The sequence below is a fragment of the Pieris rapae genome, chromosome 24 (genome assembly GCF_905147795.1).
Source record: "Pieris rapae chromosome 24, ilPieRapa1.1, whole genome shotgun sequence".
Lineage (NCBI taxonomy): Eukaryota > Metazoa > Arthropoda > Insecta > Lepidoptera > Pieridae > Pieris > Pieris rapae.
The window spans coordinates 950340-977604 of record NC_059532.1 but is presented as its reverse complement, the minus strand read 5'-3'; the positions used below and the strand labels follow the sequence as shown (position 1 = coordinate 977604).

At 33.9% G+C, this 27265-nt stretch overlaps 1 protein-coding gene across 2 annotated transcripts; it reads right to left on the bottom strand.

The window, feature by feature from the left end:
- Positions 1-256: 256 nt before the first annotated feature.
- LOC111000744 (acyl-CoA Delta(11) desaturase) lies at positions 257-26389 on the bottom strand. 2 transcript variants are annotated; one of them, XM_022270300.2, is made up of 5 exons: positions 26325-26389; positions 6009-6214; positions 4348-4522; positions 2849-3010; positions 257-1815 (listed from the first exon to the last, which is right to left on the bottom strand). In XM_022270300.2, exons 2-5 carry the CDS (start codon positions 6205-6207, stop codon positions 1356-1358), a joined length of 996 nt encoding a protein of 331 aa, XP_022125992.1. In that variant the 5' UTR covers positions 6208-6214; positions 26325-26389; the 3' UTR covers positions 257-1355. The 2 variants fall into 2 exon arrangements, with proteins under 2 accessions (XP_022125992.1, XP_045489743.1); XM_045633787.1 differs by lacking the exon at positions 26325-26389 and adding an exon at positions 6318-6363.
- Between the last annotated feature and the right edge of the window lie 876 nt (positions 26390-27265).

Sequence of the window (27265 nt, the reverse complement as noted above, 5' to 3'; positions counted from 1 at the left end):
ATGTCACAGAAATCCGCTTCATAAATAACTGTACCGATTGGATTTACAAATCAGCCCGCAGTACTTTCATGTATATATCGCAGTAATATAATTCAGAGGGTTAATTGAATCTCTAGACAGTTAATTAAAAATCGATATTCAATGAACACAGTCATAGCCTTGAAGAGATCGCTCAGCGATAAGGCCGCCATTTATCGTACTTTTCATTTATGTCAATTTTAGATATTAAGAAGTGTCAATAAATAAAACGTCATTAAAATATAATTTTAATATCATCTAAAAACAGCCACTTTTACAAATAATCCCCCATCTTATAACTTATTTTGTTTATCACATTTACGTAGAATACATAACTTTGTAAAAAATGACTTAAATTACACCTATAAACACTTTCTGAAACTTTTAGGAGCGCTTTCGTTTACCACCTGTGCCTACACTACTAATGCGCTGAAAAGTTCTTAGGCTAACATAGAAAACATCTTTTGTTATAGTGTTTGGCTTGATTGTTCAATAATCCGTAATCCGTAAGCCATTGCTGACTTTCGGATCCGAGTGTTCGGATCTGAAATATGTTATTTTTTAACATTCATATTTACTTAAACAAAATTCGCCATAAAAACGATTGATTTCCGGCTATTACTGTGTATCCATTGTTTAAGCATTCAATGTGTTAAACTATTAGTACCCCTGCGAAAAGTTTAACTAAATCAACGATTTATATAATGATATATATGTATACAAACATATAATAAATTGTCTCATGTTGGAGCGCATACAGATTAAGATTAAAACCCGATTCACACATATCAGTAAAGCCCATGTCAGTTCTCAATTTACAGAGCTTCTGAACCTATACGTCATCAAGAAACGTGATTATGGCTGTGTTCAATACTACAGAGCAGATGATAGCCATTGCTTTAGACGAAGAAGAAGAGCAGCATCAAGGAAAAAAAGAAAATGGGTCCATGTAACTTGGCAATTAAGAGAGACGGAAGGAGAATTCATCACATTATACAAAGAATTAGTTAAAGATGAAAGAAAATAATTTGATTATTTTAAAATGTCAGAGAGTTGCTTCAATATTCTGCTGCAGAAACTAGGAAGCCGGCGCTGATGAGAAGAATGAATCAAGAGAATGTATGAATCTTTTGCACTGTGTCGGTACCTACTGTGTCGAATCTGTGGCTACACTGATATGTGTGTATTGGGCTTAAGCGTTTTCTTTACAGACTGTGTGTGTAGTAAATCTGTTTGTAGAGTTAGATCACAGCGATATTGTGTATCCTATGTATTTAAAACTATATATTTTAAGTAAGGATATTGTATATTTGTGAATAAATTAATATAATAAAATACTATGACTCAGACTTGCTTAATCTCTTGTTACCCCACAAATCCGTCCCATCGCCCGTTCTCTCCGCCCGCTTCATCACCACTTCCTTCGGCACCGTCTTCAGGTCATACGCCCATCCGATCTTCGCAAACAAATCTATAAACAGTGTCGTCCAATTAAGCACATTGTTACCCAGTTCAGCAGCTCTGTAATCCCATGGATATGTGTGGTGGTAGTTGTGGAAACCCTCGCCTAGTGCTACTACGCTGACAATCTCGTTTTGGGTGGGTTGGATGTTCTTATCATACGGCTTGTAGCCCCACAGATGGGCGAGGCTGTTGATTGTGAAGGTCGCGTGGAGGTTGCAGGCGTAACGGAGGAAGCAGAAGTGCCAGGCGACGTTGAAGCTCTCGCCCCAGAAGTAAACTGGGATTATTGTTGGGAGAACGAAGCCCACTAATCCGATGAATGGAATGGCGTATCTGCAAGAAGAGTATCAGCCATGTTACTTAACGTCATCACTATATTATCACGATATGTAAAATATAGTAACTAAACTTTAGTTTATTATATGGGTGATAACCAGTCTGTTGGATAGATCCCAGTTAAAGACGTTGCCTGCTGAATGCAGTCTCCAATGACTGACATTTTTATGTGTATCTTATGTATTTAATATTATATATTTACTAGCTGACCTGGCAAACATTGTTTTGCCATGTATATCTAGTCCATTGAAAAGTTACATTTGAGGTTGCGTTTATTAGAGGACGAAATTTTATTTTTTTGATGTGTAGGGGGGGTCAGTGTAACGCTAAAAACAAGTTTGTGGGGTCACCACCCTTGTCCCACGGCCGCCATCTTGAAAATGGTTTGAAAATTGGTTGAAATGGTATTTATGATATATCTCTTAAACTATTTATTTGATAAAAAAAAATTGTTAACATTTTTTGTTGCAAATTAAATTCTCTACAACTTTGGTTCAGTAACTTTTTGTCGTAGAACTATATATAATAAAGTTATAAGCGAAAATCTTCAGAAAATCGAGAAAAAAATTATATTTTTCGATGAGATGATGAGTGACGACACATCAAAAAAAATAAAATTGCGTCCTATAAAAAACGCAAGGTTAGGTCTAAATGTAACAATTCAATGGACTAATCATGTATAATAAAAAATAGGGGTTGATTGTAGAGGGTTGAAAATTTAGGGTTGTATGTATTTTATAATGCTGTTGATACCGTTGATAAAAAAATAAAAATTTATCTAAAAATTAAAAAAATATATTTAGGGTTGGACTACCCTTAACATTTAGGGGGATGAAAAATAAATGTTGGCCGATTCTCAGACATACCCAATATGCACACAAAATTTCATGAGAATCGGTCAAGCCGTTTCGGAGGAGTTTAACCACAAACACTGCGACACGAGAATTTTATATATAAGATGATATACCTGCCTGTATTTTTGGTGTTGGTAAAAAGAAGAGGGTCATTTTACAATAGAGACTCAGATTACCTCTTTTGAAACTGTAGCACAGCGTTAGTATTAAGATCGCTGAAATCAACGAATTTGCCTCGTCGTGCGACCTCTGGGTGCTTCTTGACGATCAGCCATCCAACGTGACAATAGAAGAATCCACGAGTAGAGTTGTGAGGATCTGCGTCTGTGTCTGCATACCTTGGGACAAATATCGTATTATTATCGCAACGTTGGGGAGTGGACAGGTCTCTTGGTAGAATGCTAACGCGACCCCAAGTTACCCCAACAGTGACGTGATTGGTGGGATGGGTTTAGTGGGTAGGGCTTTAAGAGCGAGTCCCACACTCTGTGCGAAAATGCATTCCCCCCCCAAAAAAAAAAAAAGGGAGTGGACGGGTATTGCAAATGCGGAAGAGTTGCTACATCTGGCGCAGGAAAAGACACGCTTCAAGTAACTAACGGCCAACCTCCAGTAATAGAGTGGCACTTAAAGAAGAAGAAGAAGTTTTGCTCTCAAACAAACATGAGATCATATTAATATATGGCGTGTTGTTCCCACGAGTATATAAGTGCGTGCTCCTATTTCACCATGCCTCCTACTGATAAAGGACAAATCTTTGTTATTGACTAATTTTATTGGCTATTAAAAAGAGTGGCGGAGAGTTTATTGACAGTTCTTCTCTTCCGTTCTACGCCATTGATTTGAGAACCGGAGAATGTAAAATTAGAAGCATTCAATGTATATTTCTTTTTTAACGTTCATATATATATGTATATATATACAACTTATATTAATACAAGGAGTGGTAATATAAAAATAAAATAATAAAATACGTTTATTATGGAACATAAGATAGATAGGTATCACTTGCGTCATTAAATTTGAACCTGTAGGCATCCCTACTCATCGGAAAAAAAACTCTCGGTACTCTTTTAAAAAGCAAATCACCAAACAATACTATTACTCTAAGATCCGGGATTAGAAAAATATACCCTCATCTGTTATTTAGATGAAACAATTTTTATAAGCTGATTTCAATATCATGAACTTAATTAAACTAAACTACCTCTGCTATCATAAGACTGCTGCAATTAATAATAATAAATTAATTAACAACTAATTTATTTTGAATTTTTACTTTCTCATGTTAGTTACATGTAGTAAGTTAAAACCGTCAATATTTTATATTATATACCTCACTGTAGTAGGCACCCATCTCCATCATTGCTATACTTACCTGCAGCCAGGTGAGAAAAGGTAAAAAATAAATGTAGCTTATTTCCCTCACATGTTAATTAAAAAATCATAATAAACGGCGTCGAATTTTAAACAACAAACAAAAGATAAATAATAAAAATAAAAATTAGTGGCAGCTATGGGAGCCATACCCTATATTTTTCTAATCCCGGATCTAAGACTATATACTGGTCCATGATCATCTATTGGAGCTTTACATTCGTAATAATTAATTTACATAGAAGCTTCACTTCTGACATGTGTAGTTTGATACACAATAGAAGTTTGTTCTACTAACCTGTGATGCAAACGGTGGTCCCTTGCCCAATTATAGGCCGTATACTGGTAGGACAAAGAATGCATGACCATTAGAAGAATCTGCAGCGGTGTTGTTGCTTTGAATGATCTGTGGGACCACAGCCTGTGAGCACCAGCACATACGCCGATTTGTGCCAAGACATATAAAACGTATGCTGTAAAAGAATTTATTTAATTATTTATTTTGTACTCCTACAGCTAATACAAATTACATATAATAGCAAACAAATACACCGAGAACATAGCCACAGATGGAATACATTATATAACAAAAAGATTTACAAAAGGGAACAAACAAACAAAGTATTTAATACAATTAACTAACTGATTAAATTTAATTAATTAAGCCTAAATTGGTTGTGTTGTGTAATGGTGTAAAAGTGTGAATAAAATATAGTAATATCTTAAACTAGCTGACCTGGCAAACATCGTTTTGCCATGTACTTATATCATTTATGGTTATTGTGCCTCACTCGACATAGATAGGTATAGTGTGTCGCGTATTTTTTTGTATATATTTATAAGCAGGGTATATTGCAGGATATAGGCAGGGTACGCAAAATAAGTAACTTTTTTGGTTAATTTTTTACACCTTGTGTCCGAAAAACCCTAATATCTTATGGAACCCTATTTTTGTTCAAAATTAAATATAGCCTTTATTACTCGCGGATAATGTAGCTTTCGAATGGTGAAAGAATTTTTAAAATCGGTCCAGTAGTTTATGAGCCTATTCATTACAAACAAACAAAGTTTTCCTGTTTATAATATTAGTGTAGATGACTATGTTCATTAAAGTTGATTTTAGGGGCTTGGTTCAAGTGCCCAGATAATTAAAGATTTATTTTATAGAACATGGGGCAAACGGACAGGAGGCTCACCTGATGTTAGCAAAGAAAGTGAAATTAAATTAAAATTAACAGTCAACTGGCTAAGCAAGTAAAGAAACGTCATCGATCCAAGTCATTTATCTAGCTGTTTGATCAACTGACTAAACATCTTTCAGGCCGTTAGTTAAACGGCTAGGCTGTTAATAGAACGGCTAATTAAGCTACTTGGCTGCGACATATACATATGTGTGTGTATGTTAGGCAGGGTAGAATGGTACAAAATAGAAACAACCCTCCTACAGGCAGTATCAATAGCGATTTTTGGATAAGGCCTATGTCGAGAAATCCTGAATAGTTGTATTTAATGAAGTATAAAATATCATCGAGCAATATATAGGTATATAGAACATTGCTGGCTTCAACGTGCGACTCTCATCCTTCAGGCCGTAGGTACAATCCCCGGCTGTCCACCAATGTCTATGTTATTTAGTATTCGCTCGAACGGTGAAGGATAACATAGTGAGGAAACCGGCTTACATAAAAGTCGACGGCGTGTGTCAGTCACAGGAGGCCGATCACCTACTCACCTATTAGATTGACAAATCATGAAACAGATACAGACATCGCTACACCTAAGAAGGTTATAGCGCCACTGTCTTTTTTCTAGGAACATAAGTTTTTTTTTATAGAACAGGGGGCAAACGGGTTCACCTGATGTGTTTCACCTTTAACCTGATAACTATGAAATAAATAAATGATAAATAATGTGTGTATGTTTGAAATAAATAAATAAAGTATGGCTTTAGAAACTTACTAAAAAATATAGTCGACCAATACGCTCTCGTCCACCCCAAGTACAAGGCATAAGCTGAAGCGGAATGCACATAAATCAGTGACATTGTCACAGAATATATCAGTTCATATTTCCTGGGGCCAGCTTGTGGTGCAACCAGTTTCTCCAGATTCGCCTCCGACGATTCTAAACCAATTTCTTCTGATATATTCGGAGCCATGTCTTATCTGAAATTATTAGTTTTATATGTTAGGTGTTAGGTTCAAGTTTTGATATTAGATTCCTAAATCCCACAATTTTTTTATATTGAACAGGGGGCAGGAGGCTCACCTGATGTTAAGTGATACCGCCGCCCATGGACATTCTCAATGCCAGAGGGCTCGTGAGTGCGTTGCCGGCCTTTTAAGAATTGGAACGCTCTTTTGTTGAAGGACCCTAAGCCGAATTGGTTCGGAAATACTTCAGTGGGTAGCTGGTTCCACAAAGTGGTGGTGCGCGGAAAAACTGCCTAGAAAAACGCGCAGTTGTGGAACGGCGGACGTCGAGGTGATACGGGTGGAATTTCGTATATAATGGCGGAATTACCAGCTGGCTGAGTAGGCTGCAGCATAGGGCGGCAAATTCGGGAATCAAAAAGATTTTTCCATGACGGTTCTCTGATTTTGAAGTTATACTTCTTTTGGCGCGATGGAGAAAAATGATGAGAGTGAATTTTTACGATGCGCGCACACCAACACCTAATTTCGACATTGTAAAGTTAAGTCTAGGTGGCATGGAAATCGATAACTTTGTTCAAGTTGTATATTCTAGTATATTTATATAAGTAAATATTATTTTGGTGTTTTTAAATACGGTGATAGTAATTCCTAATAATTTATGTATTTAAATACAATCTTTTTAATAAATTTTAATATTTATCGTTAATAAACTGCATTTTATTGCTTTGCCGGCCTTTAAGGGAATTTATGTAAATAAAACCATTTACATATTTTAGTTTTCACTGATTCATCAGTGTTGGCCACAGCATATCTTAGCCCCAAAAAATTCAGACTCATAATCGCCCACATACCTAGTATAGACAATTACGAAACAATAAACAATTTATTTATTCATGTATTAACAAAACAAAAACAAGGAAGCTAGAGTGCACGATTGTTATTACGACATTCACAATTTTTATCAATACAAGACGATTTTAATGGCGCGATCAAATTTATAAAACCTATATTGAACGGAAAAAGAAATATCGATTACAATTGTTTTGTTCAAGGATGTATGGCCAGTATCATTCCGTTGGATAAAACCGTTTTGTCAATAAAAATACGTCCTGTTTATTACATATTTATTGGGTTTTACCGCTATGATTAATTTTTATAATATACAACAGACTCGGCCAAGCGTTGCTGTGGCTAAGGTTTTTGTTATATTATATAGTAGTAAACTATTCAAGAGAAACGGTAGGAGAACTTATGTAATAGGTAGATAGCTTATGTAAAACGTTGGAACTTTTAACGCAGTGCCATCTGTTAGAATGGTATCAAATAATCAATAAATATTTCCAATAAAATAATATTGAAATATAAGCTATTCTATCTTTTAAGTTAGATTAAACTGCACACGGTGTGCAAATTTAATTGTTATCGTTCGGTAGTTTAGGAGTCCATCGCAGACAAACAACAAAAGATATATATATGTACATATGTCTGTTGAAAGAAAAAAAAGATTTTTACTTCAGTAGTAGTCTGTTGTCTTTTACTGTTTATAGACGCAAATTGTAGATCAAATAATGTAAATAAATCAGTGGCCCTAAAACCTTCTTAAATAAATCTAATAGGCAAGTTGGTGATCTGTGGAACTCACCGCCGACTATTGTATTGTATATATAGCATCTCTGAGATAAGAGATAACTGTAGCCCGTTAAAATCCAATACTTCTATTATATTTTCCACAACTATTATATGTTCCATGATTCTTCTAATTAATTTATAATTATAATTTATGAATTTATGCACATGTAATAAATCTTTTTATCCACGTGTTTTATTATTAATAAACATATGCATATTTATTAAGAAACAGGATTATGAAACTGCATCTATGTTTAAAAGATTAATAATTTGCTATTTTTAAGATAAGCGATTTTTCTTATTAAGCCAGGCGTTATAGTATTTCACTATTAACTGACAAATAGTTTGACACCTGCGTATACCACAGACCCATGATAGATAAATTTTGTATATTATCAGATCCTTTTGTCTTTTGAAGTCATCACTACATAGTATAAAACAAAGTCGCTTTCTCTGTCCCCATGTTCCTTTGTATGCTTAAATCTTTGAAACTACGCAGCGGATTTTGATGCGGTCTTTTTCAATAGATAGAGTGAGAGATTCAAGAGGCAGGTTTATATGTATAATAACATCCAATAAATAGTGGAGAAGTACTGTTATTTTTGAGGTTTCTAATGTGATGTCGTAAATAATTACATTTTTTCCGCTTACATTGCAAACGCAGGCTGAACCCTACGAGTTTTATCAAAATAATGTACTGAGTATTGTACACATTGAAAAAGTCTACAGAAAAGTCCGTGATGGTATATGTCTATCTCTTATGGATAAACCACAAAAACTTTTTTTTGTCATTTACTTCTTAAGACAAATAATGGCTAATTTTCGAAGCGATTTTAACCAATACAGCATTAATCCTTAACTAATTAAATACCTTGAATACATTGTTCATTTAATATAGAACGACCATCGCGACGCGACGATCGAACGCGTGTATTATCGGAGCTTTCCAGCGACGGAAATAACAATACATAAGAAAAACCTGCTTTTCATCAGCATTGCACCCGTGCGAAGCTGGGGCGGGTCACTAGTATAGTATAAGTTTTATGGGGAAATTCGGTAGATGTGAATAAAGTTTTTATTACTTAGAAAAAATAAGGCTATCATGGGCGTTGGACGTCTTACAAGCTGTAGACAAATTTTTCGGAGACTCGGTATTCTGATACCAAGTTTGTATATCTTTGAAGCAGTTATGACTGTAAAGAAGCATCCACAATTATTTAAAACATAAAGAAACTTGCTTGTATATACCGAGGGATCAAACACGGCCGCGGGTGCCTGCATGTTGCACCACGCTATATTCTAAAAATTGTTACGCCATGGCCGTAAGAATATTTAAACACCTTCCTAGAAGTTATAGATTGCTGCCATGTAATGTTTTCAAGGGGAAGGTGATTAGGTTTTTAAAGGCAAGGTGCTTTTATAGCGTGGGCGAGTATCTAGATTCTAGATCATAAGTTTAACACCAATTCTAATTAACTTTCCTATTATTACGACAATATGTTAATGCTTCTATTATATGACATAACAAAATTAATGACATTTGCATGCTATATGACGGATTGTTCGGATTTTTATAATTAAGTAATGCATCTAATTGTACTATCTTAGCAAATAAACGATTTCATAACATTTAAAGAAAAACACTTTTTAACGGATTATAGTTATGTATTTAAACTTATAATTATTTGTACATAATTTAAAATTTAAACCATTCATAACATTTCATTATAAAATGTAAAACGATTTTAATACAATTCAAAGTCAAAGTCAAGTCAAAAATAATTTATTCATATAGGTAACATAATGTACACTTTTGAATGTCAAAGAATGAAAAGAAATATAAAATGATTCTAATTTTACATTTACTGCCAGTTCTCAAATCAAGGGCGTAGAACGGAAGAGAAGAACTGGCAATAAACTCTCCGCCACTCTTTTTAATCGCCAAGTTTTTTTTTTACACAATGGTTGTAAGGAGCTGCAACCATTACACCATGTTCTATATGACATCTTGAGTTATTGATTAATTGATTAAAGAAACTAGAAAAAGCGATTTTCAATATATCAAGCCGGGCGTTAAAGTAGTATTTCAATATTATATGTCAAACTTAAACCACAGACCAGAGACAAAAATAGAATAATAAACACGGAAAGAGTCTTTTACAATAACAATTGGTCGCCAAAAATAGTAAAAAAATTAACGATAATGATTAATGAACGGAAAATAAAATTTAATCTTTTATAATTTATTCAAGGGTATCATGTAAATATAATTAAAACCTTATTGTCCTGATGCAAAGAAAACAAAACGTGATGGCGACTGTTAAGAATTTTTGCAATATCAAAAATTTTCTTCCAGATAATTATTGATATTGTAAATTGTGTAATGTTTACAAACAAACTAAGAAAAACATATATAGTTTTTTAGAACGAAATAATTCCTTGAATATCAGAGGTCATCTTTCACGTTTAATGGAAAAGCTCCAAATACGAGGAAAACAACAATCCCTTTAATTTAATTGAAACAATCGTGATCTACGTTTTTTTATAAGGTTAAGCGACACTTGGCACGGTCATAATTTAGATTTTAATATGTAGCGTATCGTAGATACGCACTAAAATGTACATACTATATGGTGTAGTATTTTCTATACGATTTTGATGTATGTGGCAACATAAATACAGGACACTAAGAAAAGAATAAAACAGACGTCACTCAGAACAGACTTTTAAGACGAGTGAGCATGTATTTTTTTCCTATGAATTTTTCTATAAGAATATAAATGAATTACCGGTGTTTGTGAAGTAATATATCAATTTAACAAAGATAAAAATGGGTTGTGATTTATAAATATAGAACATCCCATAAATATTATTCCAACATTTAAACAATTACAATTTTCTTAACCTATTTAGAAAATAAAAATGAATATGTTTATATAGCTTAGTCTGTCGATACTTATTGCGGAAGCACCAGATCTGGGGTTATCGATATCTACCAGGCTTAATCTTTGCTGTTAAAATTAGCTGTGTACCACCGACTAGACGCAGGGAGTAGAGACCGCGTCTCCCCGCGCGCTGCAGTCCTCATCAAGGGCTATACTGCCCACTCCAGTACCACCCTGTGTAAGCCGGGTGCGAACCAATACACCACCCGAAGGGGGCATATGCCCCGAACGGGCCTAAGCATCCTCCACGCGAGGGAGGATGTAGCAATAACCACACGACGCGTCTCTCCAGTGAACAGAATCAAAGTCGAAGGAAAGACTTATATTTTGTTCATTATAAATTAGTTTTAACAATCTGAAAGGTTTATCATAATATCGCCATCATACTCAAAATTTGGCATAACAATTTCAGAGAGGGAATATTGTTAAATGCTAAAGCATAACTGATTACTACTGACTAGCGGATCCGACAGACGTTGTTCTGTCTACACGTCTTTAATTTCATAATATCAATTTTTAATAAGCCATTTTGATGAAAATTATTATTCAAATGTTATGACAATATCTAACGATCCAGCACATGGTCACACACGATATAACAAAACTTTTTTTAAATTTCGGGACAGACTAAAATTAAAATTCGAATATTATTTAAAATTTGACACTGCGATGGTAGCGCCGTCTGTCGGATCCAATGTAAAACATTCCAAAATCAACAACAACTAATAAATTGAAAATTAATTAAAAAAACATTGTCCAGCGGACAAAATTGTGAATCTAAACCATTCCCAGATCCCCTTGAACACACACAAAAAATTTCGTCTAAATCGGTCCAGTCGTTTAGGAGGAGTTCAGTCACATACACACGCACACAAGAAATATATATATTAAGATATATACTGAGGCGCAAACTTGTTGATGTAATCTCTGTCAGAATGACCAGCGCTGTCGAACATTCTGCTCCTCATCATAATGCTGAGCCAGGGTCATTTACGTTGTTTATGTTGTGTAGTGTTGTTGCGTTGTTTGTGTGTGAAAATTTATAGATTTATAAAAGTATACACAGAAACAGGCCAACATTGATATGAGGAAGTAGAACGTGGATACTGACAAGTCCAGATTCATAATCAAGTCCAGATTAGGTAATACAGAGAAAGTATAAATAGCAGTAACAAAAAGCGAGATCTTAAAATAAGCACGAATTTGAACTTGACTCAATTTTTAAAAAATCGTCGTAAAAACTTTAACTTATTTTTAAGTCGGATTATAATTAAGATAAAAAATCAATTTAAAAGGACATTGTTTGCGAATTATAAAGCTATTTCAGTTTGTCAATGTAGTTGGTTCCATAAATCTTACGAGTTTGCATAACTTGAGAGAGAGAGGAGCAGATCAAGATATGTGGTCTCTGTCTACAAGCAATTTAGAGTGAGAAGAGAGAGAGAGGACAGGGATGATCCTGCAACACACCAATAGTCTGTACATTTGACGGTGAATGAAATCGGCATTCCAAATATCGCCATCTAACCTACTTTATGAAAAAATATCATGAAACACCTGAAAGACCCTTGAAGACTCACGTCTATGTACTGTTGCCACTGGTTTTAATAGCGTAAACACAATTAGACACATGTCGACGTAAGAGTCCTAACTAAAAGTACAATAAGACTAATTTATATTTTATGACTGTATTAAGGTGTCACGGTTATTATATGTGGTGAATAACAATGGTCCTAAATTACCTCCCTGTTGGATACAGTAGGTAAATCGTAATATAAAAATGGAAATCATTGTATGACAGCCTTCGTTGCATCACTCTCGAAGGCATATTTAATAATCAAATAAAATTCTATGTAAAACTTATAGGTAAAGTCATTCAAATATTTTTATCAAATTACACAGATTAATGGATTATTATTATATATAATAAATAATAAGTTAGGCCGATCGTGTCTTTCAATTGTTTGTCACGCTCTCGCTTGCACGCTGGCTCAGGGGGAACGTGACACTCGTTCTACTTATAAAACGTTATTACGCCAATTTTTTTTTTAATTTAACCCAATTCTGAAGTGTTAATATGTTATTTACTCACAATATTTACTAAAATCGAACCGTATCAGGACTAACGACTTTTAATTAGGTGTCATACTCATTTTATAGGTTGACATTGAGCTGTTAGCCGCGTCGCGCGCTAAAAAATGAAAATTACTTTCCTTTGTAGCTTTCTTTACATGCATAAATTTGTATTGAAGTTTACTTGCTTTGATCTCTTGCTCTAATTAACCTTTAGGATAATAAGGCTGCAGCCTAGGGCACGACGATCTAGGGGAGTGCGCTGAAATCGCGTCTTCGCTAGATCCTATGCATCATCCCCTGCATATTTCAACTAGACCGGGACAATACACTAAATGATATCTGGATTTACAAGCAAAAGGGAGATTTTAGTATCCATATTAGATGAAGAATCGACAGTACTTCTGACAAAAGCTGAAAAAAGATACCAAAGTATATTGATAACCATTCATTGGGGAGCCATATTCATGGAACCAACAATAGAGATGGTGCGGCTTGTAATGCGGCTGAAAAAGCTAAAGCCTGCAAATACAGGGGTCTAGGCTTTGAATATGATTTTGTCCCATTCGGTGTCGAGACCCTTGGTCCGTGGGGTCCTAGCGCGTTAAGGCTTTTGAGGGAATTATCAAAAAGGTTAGTCGACATCACAGGAGAACGAAGAGAAATTTAAATTTATTATATACGCGCCAGAAAAACAAACAAATGTTATATTACAAAGCATTAGAATCAACACTATGTTTCTGAACTATATATTGAAGTGCACTTCTTTATCGGCGTTGGAAAAAAAATTACCGTCACATTTTTCCGTTACGCGCCATCGGTTTCTTGCCCCTACCACGGTTGATTCAAAGAGATTCGAAGCCATTAATAACAAAAATAATATATAATAACGATAACAATGATAGTAATAATCCTATTACGATTATTGAAATTCTGTAATCATCTTAGTAGTAATAAGGTAAAATGAAATAATGGTATTATTCATCTCTCATAATAAAAGCCTTTTGTTAAACTTTATCTTATTTAACATTATTTAACCAATTTCTGTAAAATTGCATATAGTAGATAATTAATAAGGTTATAAGGGAGCTTCACTACTCGTGTGTACACTAGTGCACATATTTTTTTAGTCAATTAAACCAATTCGTTAATATTCATAGTTAAGACAGGACATCTGTCGGATCCGCTAGTCAGTTAAACATTTTGTTCTTTCATAGGCTGACAGATAAAAAGGCCAACTATGGTAGTTAATGAGTATTGTATATAGAAGTGAAAATTCTTTTGACTATAATAAGACAGTAACTTAGATAGCTACAGAATTATGCTTTGTGTTGAGCGTGTATTGTCTTAAATTATAATGTATTTTAATTTTGCTTCTCAGTAAACTGGTTTGTTTTTTTTTTATAGAATAGGGAGCAAACGGGAAGGAGGCTCACCTGATGTTAAGTGACACCGCCGCCCATGGACACTCTCGATGCTAGAGGGCTCGCATCAAGAGTGTCCATGGGCGTACCGTAGTTTAGTGATTATTAACATAAAAATAAACTGCGGTGGAAGGAAAGTCCCACCCAACAATAAGTTAAAGAAAACAGCTAGAATTGTATTGGAAATCCCGTACAAATCAACGTCATTATTAATTCACATAGTTACTTGACATTGATAAAATAAATAACAAAACCTACGTATGAGTCATTACATTTAAAGTAGGTACAACATAATAGAAAAACTTTCATTATAATTAATTTGCCAGGTACAATCTAAAGTTCATATTCTGCCACAAAAGCGATCAAATTCGTCTTAAAAGGAATTTTATATGTTACACATATGTATATTGTAGATAATTTATTGAACAAATTGTACATATAGTAATTCTAATATACCTGATAACTAACCTTAAAATTTAATAATTAAAAGGAGTCCCTTTAGGCAGGGTTCCGAAGATATATTGAGTCATATCAATTTGTAAATTATATTATTTGTAGTAATAAAATATCACATTATTAAAATATATTATGTTATCAATTAATATTAATTACAATGCAAAAAATCCAGTAGTAATTATGTCAAATTCCATCCAGTTAAAATTTGTTCTGGAATAAAAAAAAAACAAAAAAAAATAGAAAATTGTAAATACTGTATACTTGATTGTTAATTAATAAGTAAGTTCTCGAATACCCAATAGGATCATACCCATAGATACAACAGGAATGAATAATAAATATATTATATTATAGCCCATAAACAACACAATGATTAGCGATAACTAAAGACTTAGAGATACCTTTTTTTTTACTTGGGGAAATGCATTGCGCATACCCTTCCGCGGCGCGAATGCTTGGTGCAGAAGGGTTATGTGGGACTCGCCATTGTGCCCACTAAAACCCCAAGGCGACACCAACAATCGCCTTATGCGGGATGCGGTAACAGCAGAGCCTTATCCGCCTCCCGACATGCGATGCGGCGGTTGCGTCCGCCTCTTTACGCCCATTGTTGGTTTGTGAGGATGCTTGGCACAGCAAGCATCTTTCACAGACCGGGCCATACGCATTCACAAATAGCTAGGGGAGATCGGGGCCAGTACATGCAGGGATAGGTCATCATCCCTTCTTTTAAACGCATGGACCCCTGCTCCCCGTTTAGGCATTTTTAGGTGGCGAGGATTTAGTGAGCGCGTCGCGCGTTTACGCCACTCTCTTGGGCGTCTCACTTGGTTAAATTTAATCAGTGACGCCAACCTTTTAGCTCTGGGCCTCAGAATTCTGTGCCTGATGATTTATAACAGACAAGGTGATCAGCCTCCTGTGCCTGACTGCGTCGACTTTTGGGTATAAGGTAAGCCGGTTTCCCCATCATGCTTAATACGAGCGATTGCTAAATACAAATAGCCCATTGGTGCAGCTGGGAGTCGAACATACGACCTCAATTCGCAAGCCACAAGGCCAATAAAATTGATAGATAGGATAATTTAATAAATTTAAAAAGTGTGTTCTGAGCTTTTAAGGTTGGCTTTTCCTAGTGTTGCTTTTTCGAAATACAGTGCGGAAGTGATAGCTGGAAAAACCTGCTGCTGATGCAAAGAAAACAAAACGTGATGGCGACTGTTAAGAATTTTTGTCTTCCAGATAATTATTGATATTGTAAATTGTGTAATGTTTACAAACAAACAAAGAAAAAATATTATATAGTTTTTTAGAACGAAATAATTCCTTGAATATCAGAGGTCATCTTTCACGTTTAATGGAAAAGCTCCAAATACGAGGAAAACAACAATCCCTTTAATTTAATTGAAACAATCGTGATCCACGTTTTTTTATAAGGTTAAGCGACACTTGGCACGGTCATAATTTAGATTTTAATATGTAGCGTATCGTAGATACGCACTAAAATGTACATACTATATGGTAGTATTTTCTATACGATTTTGATGTATGTGGCAACATAAATACAGGACACTAAGAAAAGAATAAAACAGACGTCACTCAGAACAGACTTTTAAGACGAGTGAGCATGTATTTTTTTCCTATGAACTTTTCTATAAGAATATAAATGAATTACCGGTGTTTGTGAAGTAATATATCAATTTAACAAAGATAAAAATGGGTTGTGATTTATAAATATACAACATCCCATAAATATTATTCCAACATTTAAACAATTACAATTTTCTTAACCTATATAGAAAATAAAAATGAATATATTTATATAGCTTAGTCTGTCGATACTTATTGAGGAAGCACCAGATCTGGGGTTATCGATATCTACCAGGCTTAATCTTTGCTGTTAAAATTAGCTGTGTACCACCGACTAGACGCAGGGAGTAGAGACCGCGTCTCCCCGCGCGCTGCAGTCCTCATCAAGGGCTATACTGCCCACCCCAGTACCACCCTGTGTAAGCCGGGTGCGAACCAATACACCACCCGAAGGGGGCATATGCCCCGAACGGGCCTAAACATCCTCCACGCGAGGGAGGATGTAGCAATAACCACACGACGCGTCTCTCCAGGGAAAGTCGAGGAAGGGAAGTCAGGGAAATCAAAGTCGAAGGAAAGACTTATATTTTGTTCATTATAAATTAGTTTTAACAATCTGAAAAGTTTATCATAATATCGCCATCATACTAAAAATTTGGCATAACAATTTCAGAGAGGGAATATTGTTAAATGCTAAAGCATAACTGTTTTTATATATATATATATATATATATATATATATATATACTAGCGGATCCGACAGACGTTGTCCTGTCTACACGTCTTTAATTTCAAAATATAAATTTTTAATAAGCCATTTTGATGAAAATTATTATACAAATGTTATGACAATATCTAACGATCCAGCACATTGTCACACACGATATAACAATTTCGGGACAGACTAAAATTAAAATTCGAATATTATTTAAAATTTGACACTGCGATGGTAGCGCCGTCTGTCTGATCCAATGTAAAACATTCCAAAATCAACAACAACTAATAAATTGAAAATTAATTAAAAAAACATTGTCCAGCGGACAAAATTGTGAATCTAAACCATTCCCAGATCCGCTTGAACACACACAAAAAATTTCGTCTAAATCGGTCCAGTCGTTTAGGAGGAGTTCAGTCACATACACACGCACACAAGAAATATATATATTAAGATATATACTGAGGCGCAAACTTGTTGATGTGACCTCTGGCAGAATGACCAGCGCTGTCGAATATTCTGCTCCTCATCATAATGCTGAGCCAGGGTCATTTACGTTGTTTATGTTGTGTAGTGTTGTTGCGTTGTTTGTGTGTGAAAATTTATAGATTTATAAAAGTATACACAGAAACAGGCCAACATTGATATGAGGAAGTAGAACGTGGATACTGGCAAGTCCAGATTCATAATCAAGTCCAGATTAGGTAATACAGAGAAAGTATAAATAGCAGTAACAAAAAGCGAGATCTTAAAATAAGCACGAATTTGAACTTGACTCAATTTTTAAAAAATCGTCGTAAAAACTTTAACTTATTTTTAAGTCGGATTATAATTAAGATAAAAAATCAATTTAAAAGGACATTGTTTGCGAATTATAAAGCTATTTCAGTTTGTCAATGTAGTTGGTTCCATAAATCTTACGAGAGTGCATAACTTGAGAGAGAGAGGAGCAGATCAAGATATGTGGTCTCTGTCTACAAGCAATTTAGAGTGAGAAGAGAGAGAGAGGACAGGGATGATCCTGCAACACACCAACAGTCTGTACATTTGACGGTGATGGAAATCGGCATTCCAAATATCGCCATCTAACCTACTTTATGAAAAAATATCATGAAACACCTGGAAGACCCTTGATCTTCACTCACGTCTATGTACTGTTGCCACTGGTTTTAATAGCGTTAACACAATTGGACACATGTCGACGTAAGAGTCCTAACTAAAAGTACAATAAGACTAATTTATATTTTATGACTGTATTAAGGTGTCACGGTTATTATATGTGGTGAATAACAATGGTCCTAAATTACCTCCCTGTTGGATACAGTAGGTAAATCGTAATATAAAAATGGAAATCATTGTATGACAGCCTTCGTTGCATCACTCTCGAAGGCATATTTAATAATCAAATAAAATTCTATGTAAAACTTATAGGTAAAGTCATTCAAATATTTTTATCAAATTACACAGATTAATGGATTATTATTATATATAATAAATAATAAGTTAGGCCGATCGTGTCTTTCAATTGTTTGTCACGCTCTCGCTTGCACGCTGGCTCAGGGGGAACGTGACACTCGTTCTACTTATAAAACGTTATTACGCCAATTTTTTTTTTAATTTAACCCAATTCTGAAGTGTTAATATGTATAAGTATAAGTGTTAATATGTATATATATATAAGTATTTTAGTAAATATTGTGAGTAAATAACTCACAATATTTACTAAAATCGAACCGTATCAGGGCTAACGACTTTTAATTAGGTGTCATACTCATTTTATAGGTTGACATTGAGCTGTTAGCCGCGTCGCGCGCTAAAAAATGAAAATTACTTTCCTTTGTAGCTTTCTTTACATGCATAAATTTGTATTGAAGTTTACTTGCTTTGATCTCTTGTTCTAATTAACCTTTCGGATAATTAGGCTGCAGCCTAGGGCACGACGATCTAGGGGAGCGCGCTGAAATCGCGTCTTCGCTAGATCCTATGCATCATCCCCTGCATATTTCAACTAGACCGGGACAAAACACAAAATGAAATCTGGATTTACAAGCAGAAGGCAGATTTTAGTATCTAAATTAAATGAAGAATCGACAGTACGAAATCTGTCAAAAGCTCGGAAAAGCTTGATAATCACTCATTGGGCCCCTTCCCATATTCATGGAACCAACAATAGAGATGGTGCGGCTTGTAATGCGGCTGAAAAAGCTAAAGTCTGCAAATACAGGGGTCTAGGTTCCGAATATGATTTTGTCCCATTCGGTGTCGAGACCCTTGGTCCGTGGGGTCCTAGCGCATTAAAGCTTTAAAAAGGTTTGTCGACATCACAGGAGAACGAAGAGCTGGCAGCTACCTCGCACAAAGAATTAGTCTAGCTATTCAAAGGGGGAACGCTGCCAGTATCTTCGGAACCTTGTCTAATGGGACTCCTTTTAATAATAAATTTTAGTTGTTACATTTTAAGGTTAGTTATTATATTAGAATTTATTAAATTAATTATATACGCGCCAGAAAAACAAACAAATGTTATATTATAAAGCATCAGAATCAAGACTGTTTCTGAAATATTTGTGTGTCCTTTTTTATCGGCGTTGAAAAAAAAAAAAATTAACGTCACATTTTTCCGCGCCATCGGTTTCTTGTCCCTACCACGGTTGATTCAAAGAGATTCGAAGCCAGTTACAAAAATATATAATAACGATAACAATGATAGTAATAATCCTATTACGAATAATGAAATTCTGTAATAATCTTAGTAGTAATAAGGTAAAATGAAATAATTGTATTATTCGTCTATCATAATAAAAGCCTTTTGTTAAACTTTATCTAATTTAACATTATTTAACCAATTTCTGTAAAGTTGCATATAGTAGATAATTAATAAGGTTATAAGGGAGCTTCACTACTCGTGTAAACACTAGTGCACACATTTTTTTAGTCAATTAAACCAATTCGTTAATATTCATAGTTAAGACAGGACATCTGTCGGATCTAGTAAGTTATAAATTTTATTCTTTCATAGGCTGACGTCAACAGATAAAAAGACCAACGACAGTGGTTAATGAGTATTGTATACAGAAGTGAAAATGCTTTTGACTGTACTAAGACAGTAACTTAGATTGCATGTATTGTCTTAAATTATAATGTATTTTAATTTTGCTTCTCAGTAAACAACTGGTTTGGTTTATTAACATAAAAATAAACTACTGTGGAAGGAAAGTCCCACCTAACCGTTAGTTAAAGAAAACAGCTAGAATTGTATTGGAAATCCCGTACAAACCAACGTCATTATTAATTTACATAGTTATTTGACATTGATAAAATAAATAACAAAACATTCTTATGAGATATTATATCTTAAAGTAGGTACAACTTTAATTTGCCAGGTAGAATCTAAAGTTCATATTCTGCCACAAAAGCGATCAAATTCGTCTTAAAAGGAATTTTATATGTTACACATATGTATATTGTAGATAATTTATTGAACAAATTGTACATATAGTAATTCTAATATACCTGGTAACCAACCTTAAAATTTAATAATTAAAAGGAGTCCCTTTAGGCAAGGTTCCGAAGATATATTGAGTCATATCAATTTGTAAATTATATTATTTGTAGTAATAAAATATCACATTATTAAAATATATTATGTTATCAATTAATATTAATTACAATGCAAAAAATCCAGTAGTAAACGTCAAATTCCATATATTAAAAAAATAAACAAAAAAAAATAGAAAATTGTAAATACTGTATACTTGATTGTTAATTAATAAGTAAGTTCTTGAATTCCCAAAAGGATGATACCGATAGATACAACAGGAATGAATAATAAATATATTATATTATAGCCCATAGACAACACAATGATTAGCGATAACTAAAGACTTGGAGATACCTTTCTTTTTACATTGGGAAATGCATTGCGCATACCCTTCCGCGGCGCGAATGCTTGGTGCAGAAGGGTTATGTGGGACTCGCCATTGTGCAAACCCACTAAAACCCCAAGGCGCCACCAACAATCGCCTTATGCGGGATGCGGTAACAGCAGAGCCTTATCCGCCTCCCGACATGCGATGCGGCGGTTGCGTCCGCCTCTTCCCGCCCATTGTTGGTTTGTGAGGATGCTTGGCACAGCAAGCATCTTTCACAGACCGTTCCATACGCATTCATAAATAGCTAGGGGAGATCGGGGCCAGCACTTGCAGGGATAGGTCATCATCCCTTCTTTTAAACGCATGGACCCCTGCCCGTTTAGGCACTTTTTAGGTGGCGAGGATTTAGTGAGCGCGTCACGCGTTTACGCCACTCTCTTGGGCGTCTCACTTGGTTAAATTTAATCAGTGACGCCAACCTTTTAGCTCTGGGCCTCAGAATTCTGTCCTGATGACTTATAACAGACAAGGTGATCAGCCTCTTGTGCCTGACTGCGTCGACTTTTAGTCGGCTAGCCGGTTTCCCCATCATGCTTAATACGAGCGATTGCTAAATACAAATAGCCCATTGGTGCAGCTGGGAGTCGAACATACGACCTCAATTCGCAAGCCACAAGGCCAATAAAATTGATAGATAGGAAAATTTAATAAATTTAAAAAGTTTGTTCTGAGCTTTTAAAGCTGGTATTTCCTTGTGTTGCTTCTTTGAAATACAGTGCGGAAGTGATAGCTGGAAAAACCTGCTGCTAAGCTGACAGACTTCTGGGTAAACCGGATTTTAATTATGGATGATATTTTCTATCTGCAAAATTTCTTATACTAAGAAAAGAAAAGAAAATACGTTTATTTTGGAACATAAGATCATCATGGTATCACTTATTCCACGTCAGTCAATTTGAACCTGTAGGCATCCCTACGCATCGGCAAAGAAGACAGAGGGTGTTGGCCGAGAGAAAAAGCCGGCGTAAAAAACTCTCGGTACTTTTTATAAAAAAAAGCAAATCATCAAACAATTCTACAATATTTAAAACAAATATAGCAAGCTAACGAAGCCAAGAAGGCTGTTACCACAGCCCACACACCCACGTTGGTGGGTGTGTTACAGGCCTATACGCTCTTGTTTTACAGGTATATTACGTATTTGCAATTGTATCTCGTTGACTCGTGTTATTATAATTTAAATAACTCATTGTATTAAAATTAAAATTTCACGAAAATCAAAAATAAGTTTTCGCATAAATATACTTAGTACTAATAATAATACTAGTAATAATAACAACGGATGATGGACTTTTAAAGACTGTGGAAGAAGACCACGGGGAAGAAGAATGTTCACCAGATAAAAGTGGCTTTAGCATTCATCGTGGGGCAACCGACTTGCCTTCGACCCAAAAGTCAACGGCGTGTGTCAGGCACAGGTGGCTGACACCAGCAATTAGACTGACAAATCCAATACAAAGACAGAAATCTAAGACCTAAAAAGGTTTTAGCGCCACTGATGTATTAATTATTAGGTTAATATTGTAAACACTGTAAATATATTATGTTGGTTATAAATACGATTAATTATTAGTTAGATTATATACACCGTATGTTAATTATAATATACTACATGTAAGTAGTATATATTAATGAAAATAATTTATTCCTGTACAAATATTTACGTAATTTACCGAGTTCATGCCTAAATATTGTTTGTATTGACGCAAGTGGTATTTCTAGTAAGACGCGTGCGAAATGGCTGACGGAAATGATTACATACCCTATGTATTTACCTATATTATGAATGTAAGAGCTAAGATTTGTATGTATGTTTGTAACGAATTGGCAAGTACTGGACCGATTTTATAAATTCTTTCACCATTTGAATGCTACATTAACACTGATTAATATATATTTCAATTGCAAGAAAAATTAAGCTTCTCTAATAAAACTACAATAATGTAATCGAGGTGTAAAAATTTATATAGAATAAAAAAATGTTAAGTAAATTGTGTGCTTAATTCAATAATTAAAAATAGCAGCTTAAAAATACGTTTATTTTGGAACATAAGATCATCATGGTATCACTTATTCCACGTCATTAAATTCGAGCCTGTTGGCGTCCCTACTCATCCGCAAAGAAGACAGAGGTTGTTGGTAGAGAAAAAGCCGGCGTAAAAAAACTCTCGGTACTCTTTTTAAAAAAAAGCAAATCATCAAACAATTCAACAATATTTAATTGCTTCTTCATAAGTACAGTCAAAACCGTATACTTCGACATGGTTTAGAAAAACAAACTAAGTTATATTGATCAAAATCAAAGGTCCCGGCTGTTATTGCATATAAAAAAAAACAGATTTTTTTATTGCAGAAAAATGTATTATCTCGTAAGTAGGTTTTGTTATTTATTTTAGCAATGTCAAATAACAATGTAAATTAATAATGACTTCGGTTTGTACGGGATTTCCAATACAATTCTAGCTGTTTTCTTTAACTTACGGTTGGCTGGAACTTTCCTTCCACAGTAGTTTATTTTTATGTTAATAAACAATAAACTATGGTACGCCCATGGGCACTCTCGATGCGAGCCCTCTAGCATCGAGAGAGTGTCTATGGGCGGCGGTATCACTTATCATCAGGTAAGCCTCCTGCCCGTTTGCCTCCTGTTCTATAAAAAAAAAAAGAAAAAAAAAAGAAATCATAATTACATATGTATTGTCTGTATAAAAAAATGTTTTATTTTATACATATTAATCACAAATACAACCACATATAACAACTTTATTGGTTTTTACGACCAAATTTGTGTGTTATGTTTATCTCTCAAAGGGAACACACTAAAATTGATAAGTAGTGGACAAACCTACCAAGGTTTGGCTCCATATGAATTTAATCATCGAGTATCAATAGGAAATCGTGTTCTCATGTTGACATAAACAAATATCTTTTTGCCTAAATACACAAGACAAAAATGTCTTATGTATATATGTATTTGAATAATAAAACTTGAATTTTCGTAAATATATTAGTACATATCAAATATAATATAATGTACTCGTACTGTATACGTTGTCAAAACTGTCAAATTGGCGGTATGAAGAGTCAGAGATATTATTATATTACTAGCTGACCTGGCAAACGTCGTTTTGCCATGTATATAATTTATAATAAAAAATAGGGGTTGATCGTAGAGGGTTGAAAATTAGGGGTTGTTGGTAAATTGTAGGTATTTTTTAATGCTGTTGATACAGTTGATAACAAAATAAAAATTTATCTAAAAATTTAATAAAAATATTAAGGGGTGGACTAACCTTAACACTAAGGGGGATGAAAAAAAGATTTTGTGCGATCCCAGACATACCCAATTTGTACACAAAATTTCATGAGAATCGGTCAAGCCGTTTCGAAGGAGTTTAACCACAAACACCGCGACACGAGAATTTTATATATATAGATGCTCACAGAGTGAATTCACAGTAGCGATTTTGTGTATATTATGTGTTTAATACCTAGATGACTGTATTTTTTTTTATAAATTGTGTTTTTTGGAAATTATATTTAAGTACGAATTACATACTATGTAATAAAATGACATTTTCTAGAAATGATTCCTAGCTAGATCGATTTATCGCTCCCGAAACCCCCCGTATACAAAATTTCATGAAAATAGTTGGATTAATATTATATTTTAAATACTATTATATACTATGTTAATATAACATTTATTATACCTATATACCTCAACCCAAAATCTATAAATGCATTCAAATCAATTTTATCACTAATATTCAATATATATGTACAAATAAATTATTAGTAAATACTATCACCGTCGGTTAAGAAATTGATTTAAAAACACCGAAATAATATTTATTTATTCACACTGTTTAATTGTTCTTTTACGAAACACGTGTTAAATATGTATAAATACTAGAATATACAACTTGAAAATAGTTATCGATTTCCATGCCACCTAGACTATCTACAGATCTTCCATGTCTTTAAAATTATAGAAAATAATAAATTAAATATCCCTAGAAATTTAAAAGTGCGTCATAAAAAGTTAAATTTAACTGACGCCAATAACGAATTATAGATAACACACGTTCGTTACAATTAATGTTACTTTAACAGGTTCATAATTCTCACTTACGAGGTATTTCGATGGCAAAATTACGGAACTCTTTATAATAGAATTTTTCGCTTACCCAGTTGTCACAGAAACTAATTAGCTAGCAAAAAAGTAATTAGCATTTTTTTATGCAAGGCCCTGGTAGGTACCTGGTGACTCCGGAATTGGTGCTTTCCCCAATGAATATAATAGCAATGTGAAGAAATGCCAGCATAAGTACCAAACATTTTAATTTGTTTTAATTTTATATATATTAATTATAATTATTATCAATATTAAGAATATTGTGAATACACATACCTTTCGAGATATTAAAATTCTACTGTGTACTTATGTACCACGCGTTAGAAGTTATACTTCTTTGGCGTATGGAAAAAGTAACTAAAATGCAGTAATGATTAACGATAAATATTAAAATTAATAAAAAAGACTTTATTTAAATAAATTCTATAATGGTCGTATAATAAATTAATTTAATAAAAACACAAAAATAATATTGATTTATTCTCTAATTAATTTGATATATTTGTTTTAAATATTGTTTGATGATTTGCTTTTTTAAAAGAGTACCGAGAGTTTTTTACGCCGGCTTTTTCTCTCGGCCTACAACCTCTGTCTTCTTTGCCGATGCGTAGGGATGCCTACAGGTTCGAATTGATTGACGTGGAATAAGTGATACCTAGATGATCTTATGTTCCAAAATAAACGTATTTTATTTATTTTTTATTCACACTGTTTAATTGTACTGTTACGAAACACGTGTTCTAAATATAAAAATACTAGAATATACAACTTGAACATAGTTATCGATTTCCATGCCCTCTAGAACGAACTTTACGATGTAGAATTCAGGTGTCGGTGTGCGCGCGCATCGGAAAAATTCACTCTCATCATTTTTCTCCATCGCGTCAAAAGAAGTATAACTTCAAAAATATTTAAAATTTCATGTTCCTCAACATTTTTAATACCTTGTAATTTGTTTGTTTTTGTTACAATTAAAACGTCAAGTACTTAAAATCATTAATATGTTGAACCCACGACATAGGAAATCCTGTGGGAGCTTTAGATATTTATATATTTATTCCTCGATTAAGTATCGCGATACTTAAATAATTTTTCATTTTATAATTAGCAATTATTATTACGTACATAAATTTGGAAAATTTTGAATTATTATTATCCTTTTTCTCAAATATAATAACACTAAAATGTCTGCTAAATTTTTAGTTAAAAAAACTTACAGTATTCACCGGGTCCTATTATCACAAAAACTTTAAACCGACTAACTTAAAACAGTGGACGGGCGGCATTTATATAGTTTTACGTATATATATGAGCTTTCTTTATATAATCCAGTTGTGATGTACGAATTTGGATTTATTATTTACTACATTGTAATTTAATAACGTCTTATTACACAGTATCTGGATGACTGGTATTCTTTTTTTTTATAAATTTTGTTTTATGGAAATTTAAGTACGAATTACATACTAATAAAATGATGAAATATCAATCAAATTTTTCGATCTTACCGATACGACAATAAAACACGAATAAAATGACATTTTCTAGAAATGATTCCTAGTAAGATCGATTTATCGCCCCCGAAACCCCGAGATTCCAATTATATATATATACTAGCGGATCCGACAGACGTTGTCCTATCTACTCGTCTTTAATTTCAAAATTTCAATTTTTAATAAGACATTTTGATGAAAATTATTATTCAAATGTTATGACAATATCTAACGATCCAGCACATGGTCACACACGATATAACACAATGATAACAAAACTTTTTTTAAATTTCGGGACAGACTAAAATTAAAATTCGAATATTATTTAAAATTTGACACTGCGATGGTAGCGCCGTCTGTCGGATCCAATGTAAAACATTACAAAATCAACAACAACTAATAAATTGAAAATTAATTAAAAAAACATTGTCCAGCGGACAAAATTGTGAATCTAAACCATTCCCAGATCCCCTTGAACACACACAAAAAATTTCGTCTAAATCGGTCCAGTCGTTTAGGAGGAGTTCAGTCACATACACACGCACACAAGAAATATATATATTAAGATACAAGAATTGCTTGTTTAAAGATATAAGATGCATAATATATATATATATTTGACTATAAAAAAAAGCGATATAGTGCTATAGGTGGTCAGGGACCAC

Coding starts and splice junctions, on each gene's coding strand:
- LOC111000744 (XM_022270300.2), bottom strand. CDS start 6,207: ATGGCTCCGAATATATCAGAAGAAATTGGTTTAGAATCGTCGGAGGCG. Junction 4,523..6,008: donor TTGGTCGACTATATTTTTTA/GTAAGTTTCTAA, acceptor ATTCTTTTACAG/CATACGTTTTATATGTCTTG. Junction 3,011..4,347: donor GACCACCGTTTGCATCACAG/GTTAGTAGAACA, acceptor ATTTGTCCCAAG/GTATGCAGACACAGACGCAG.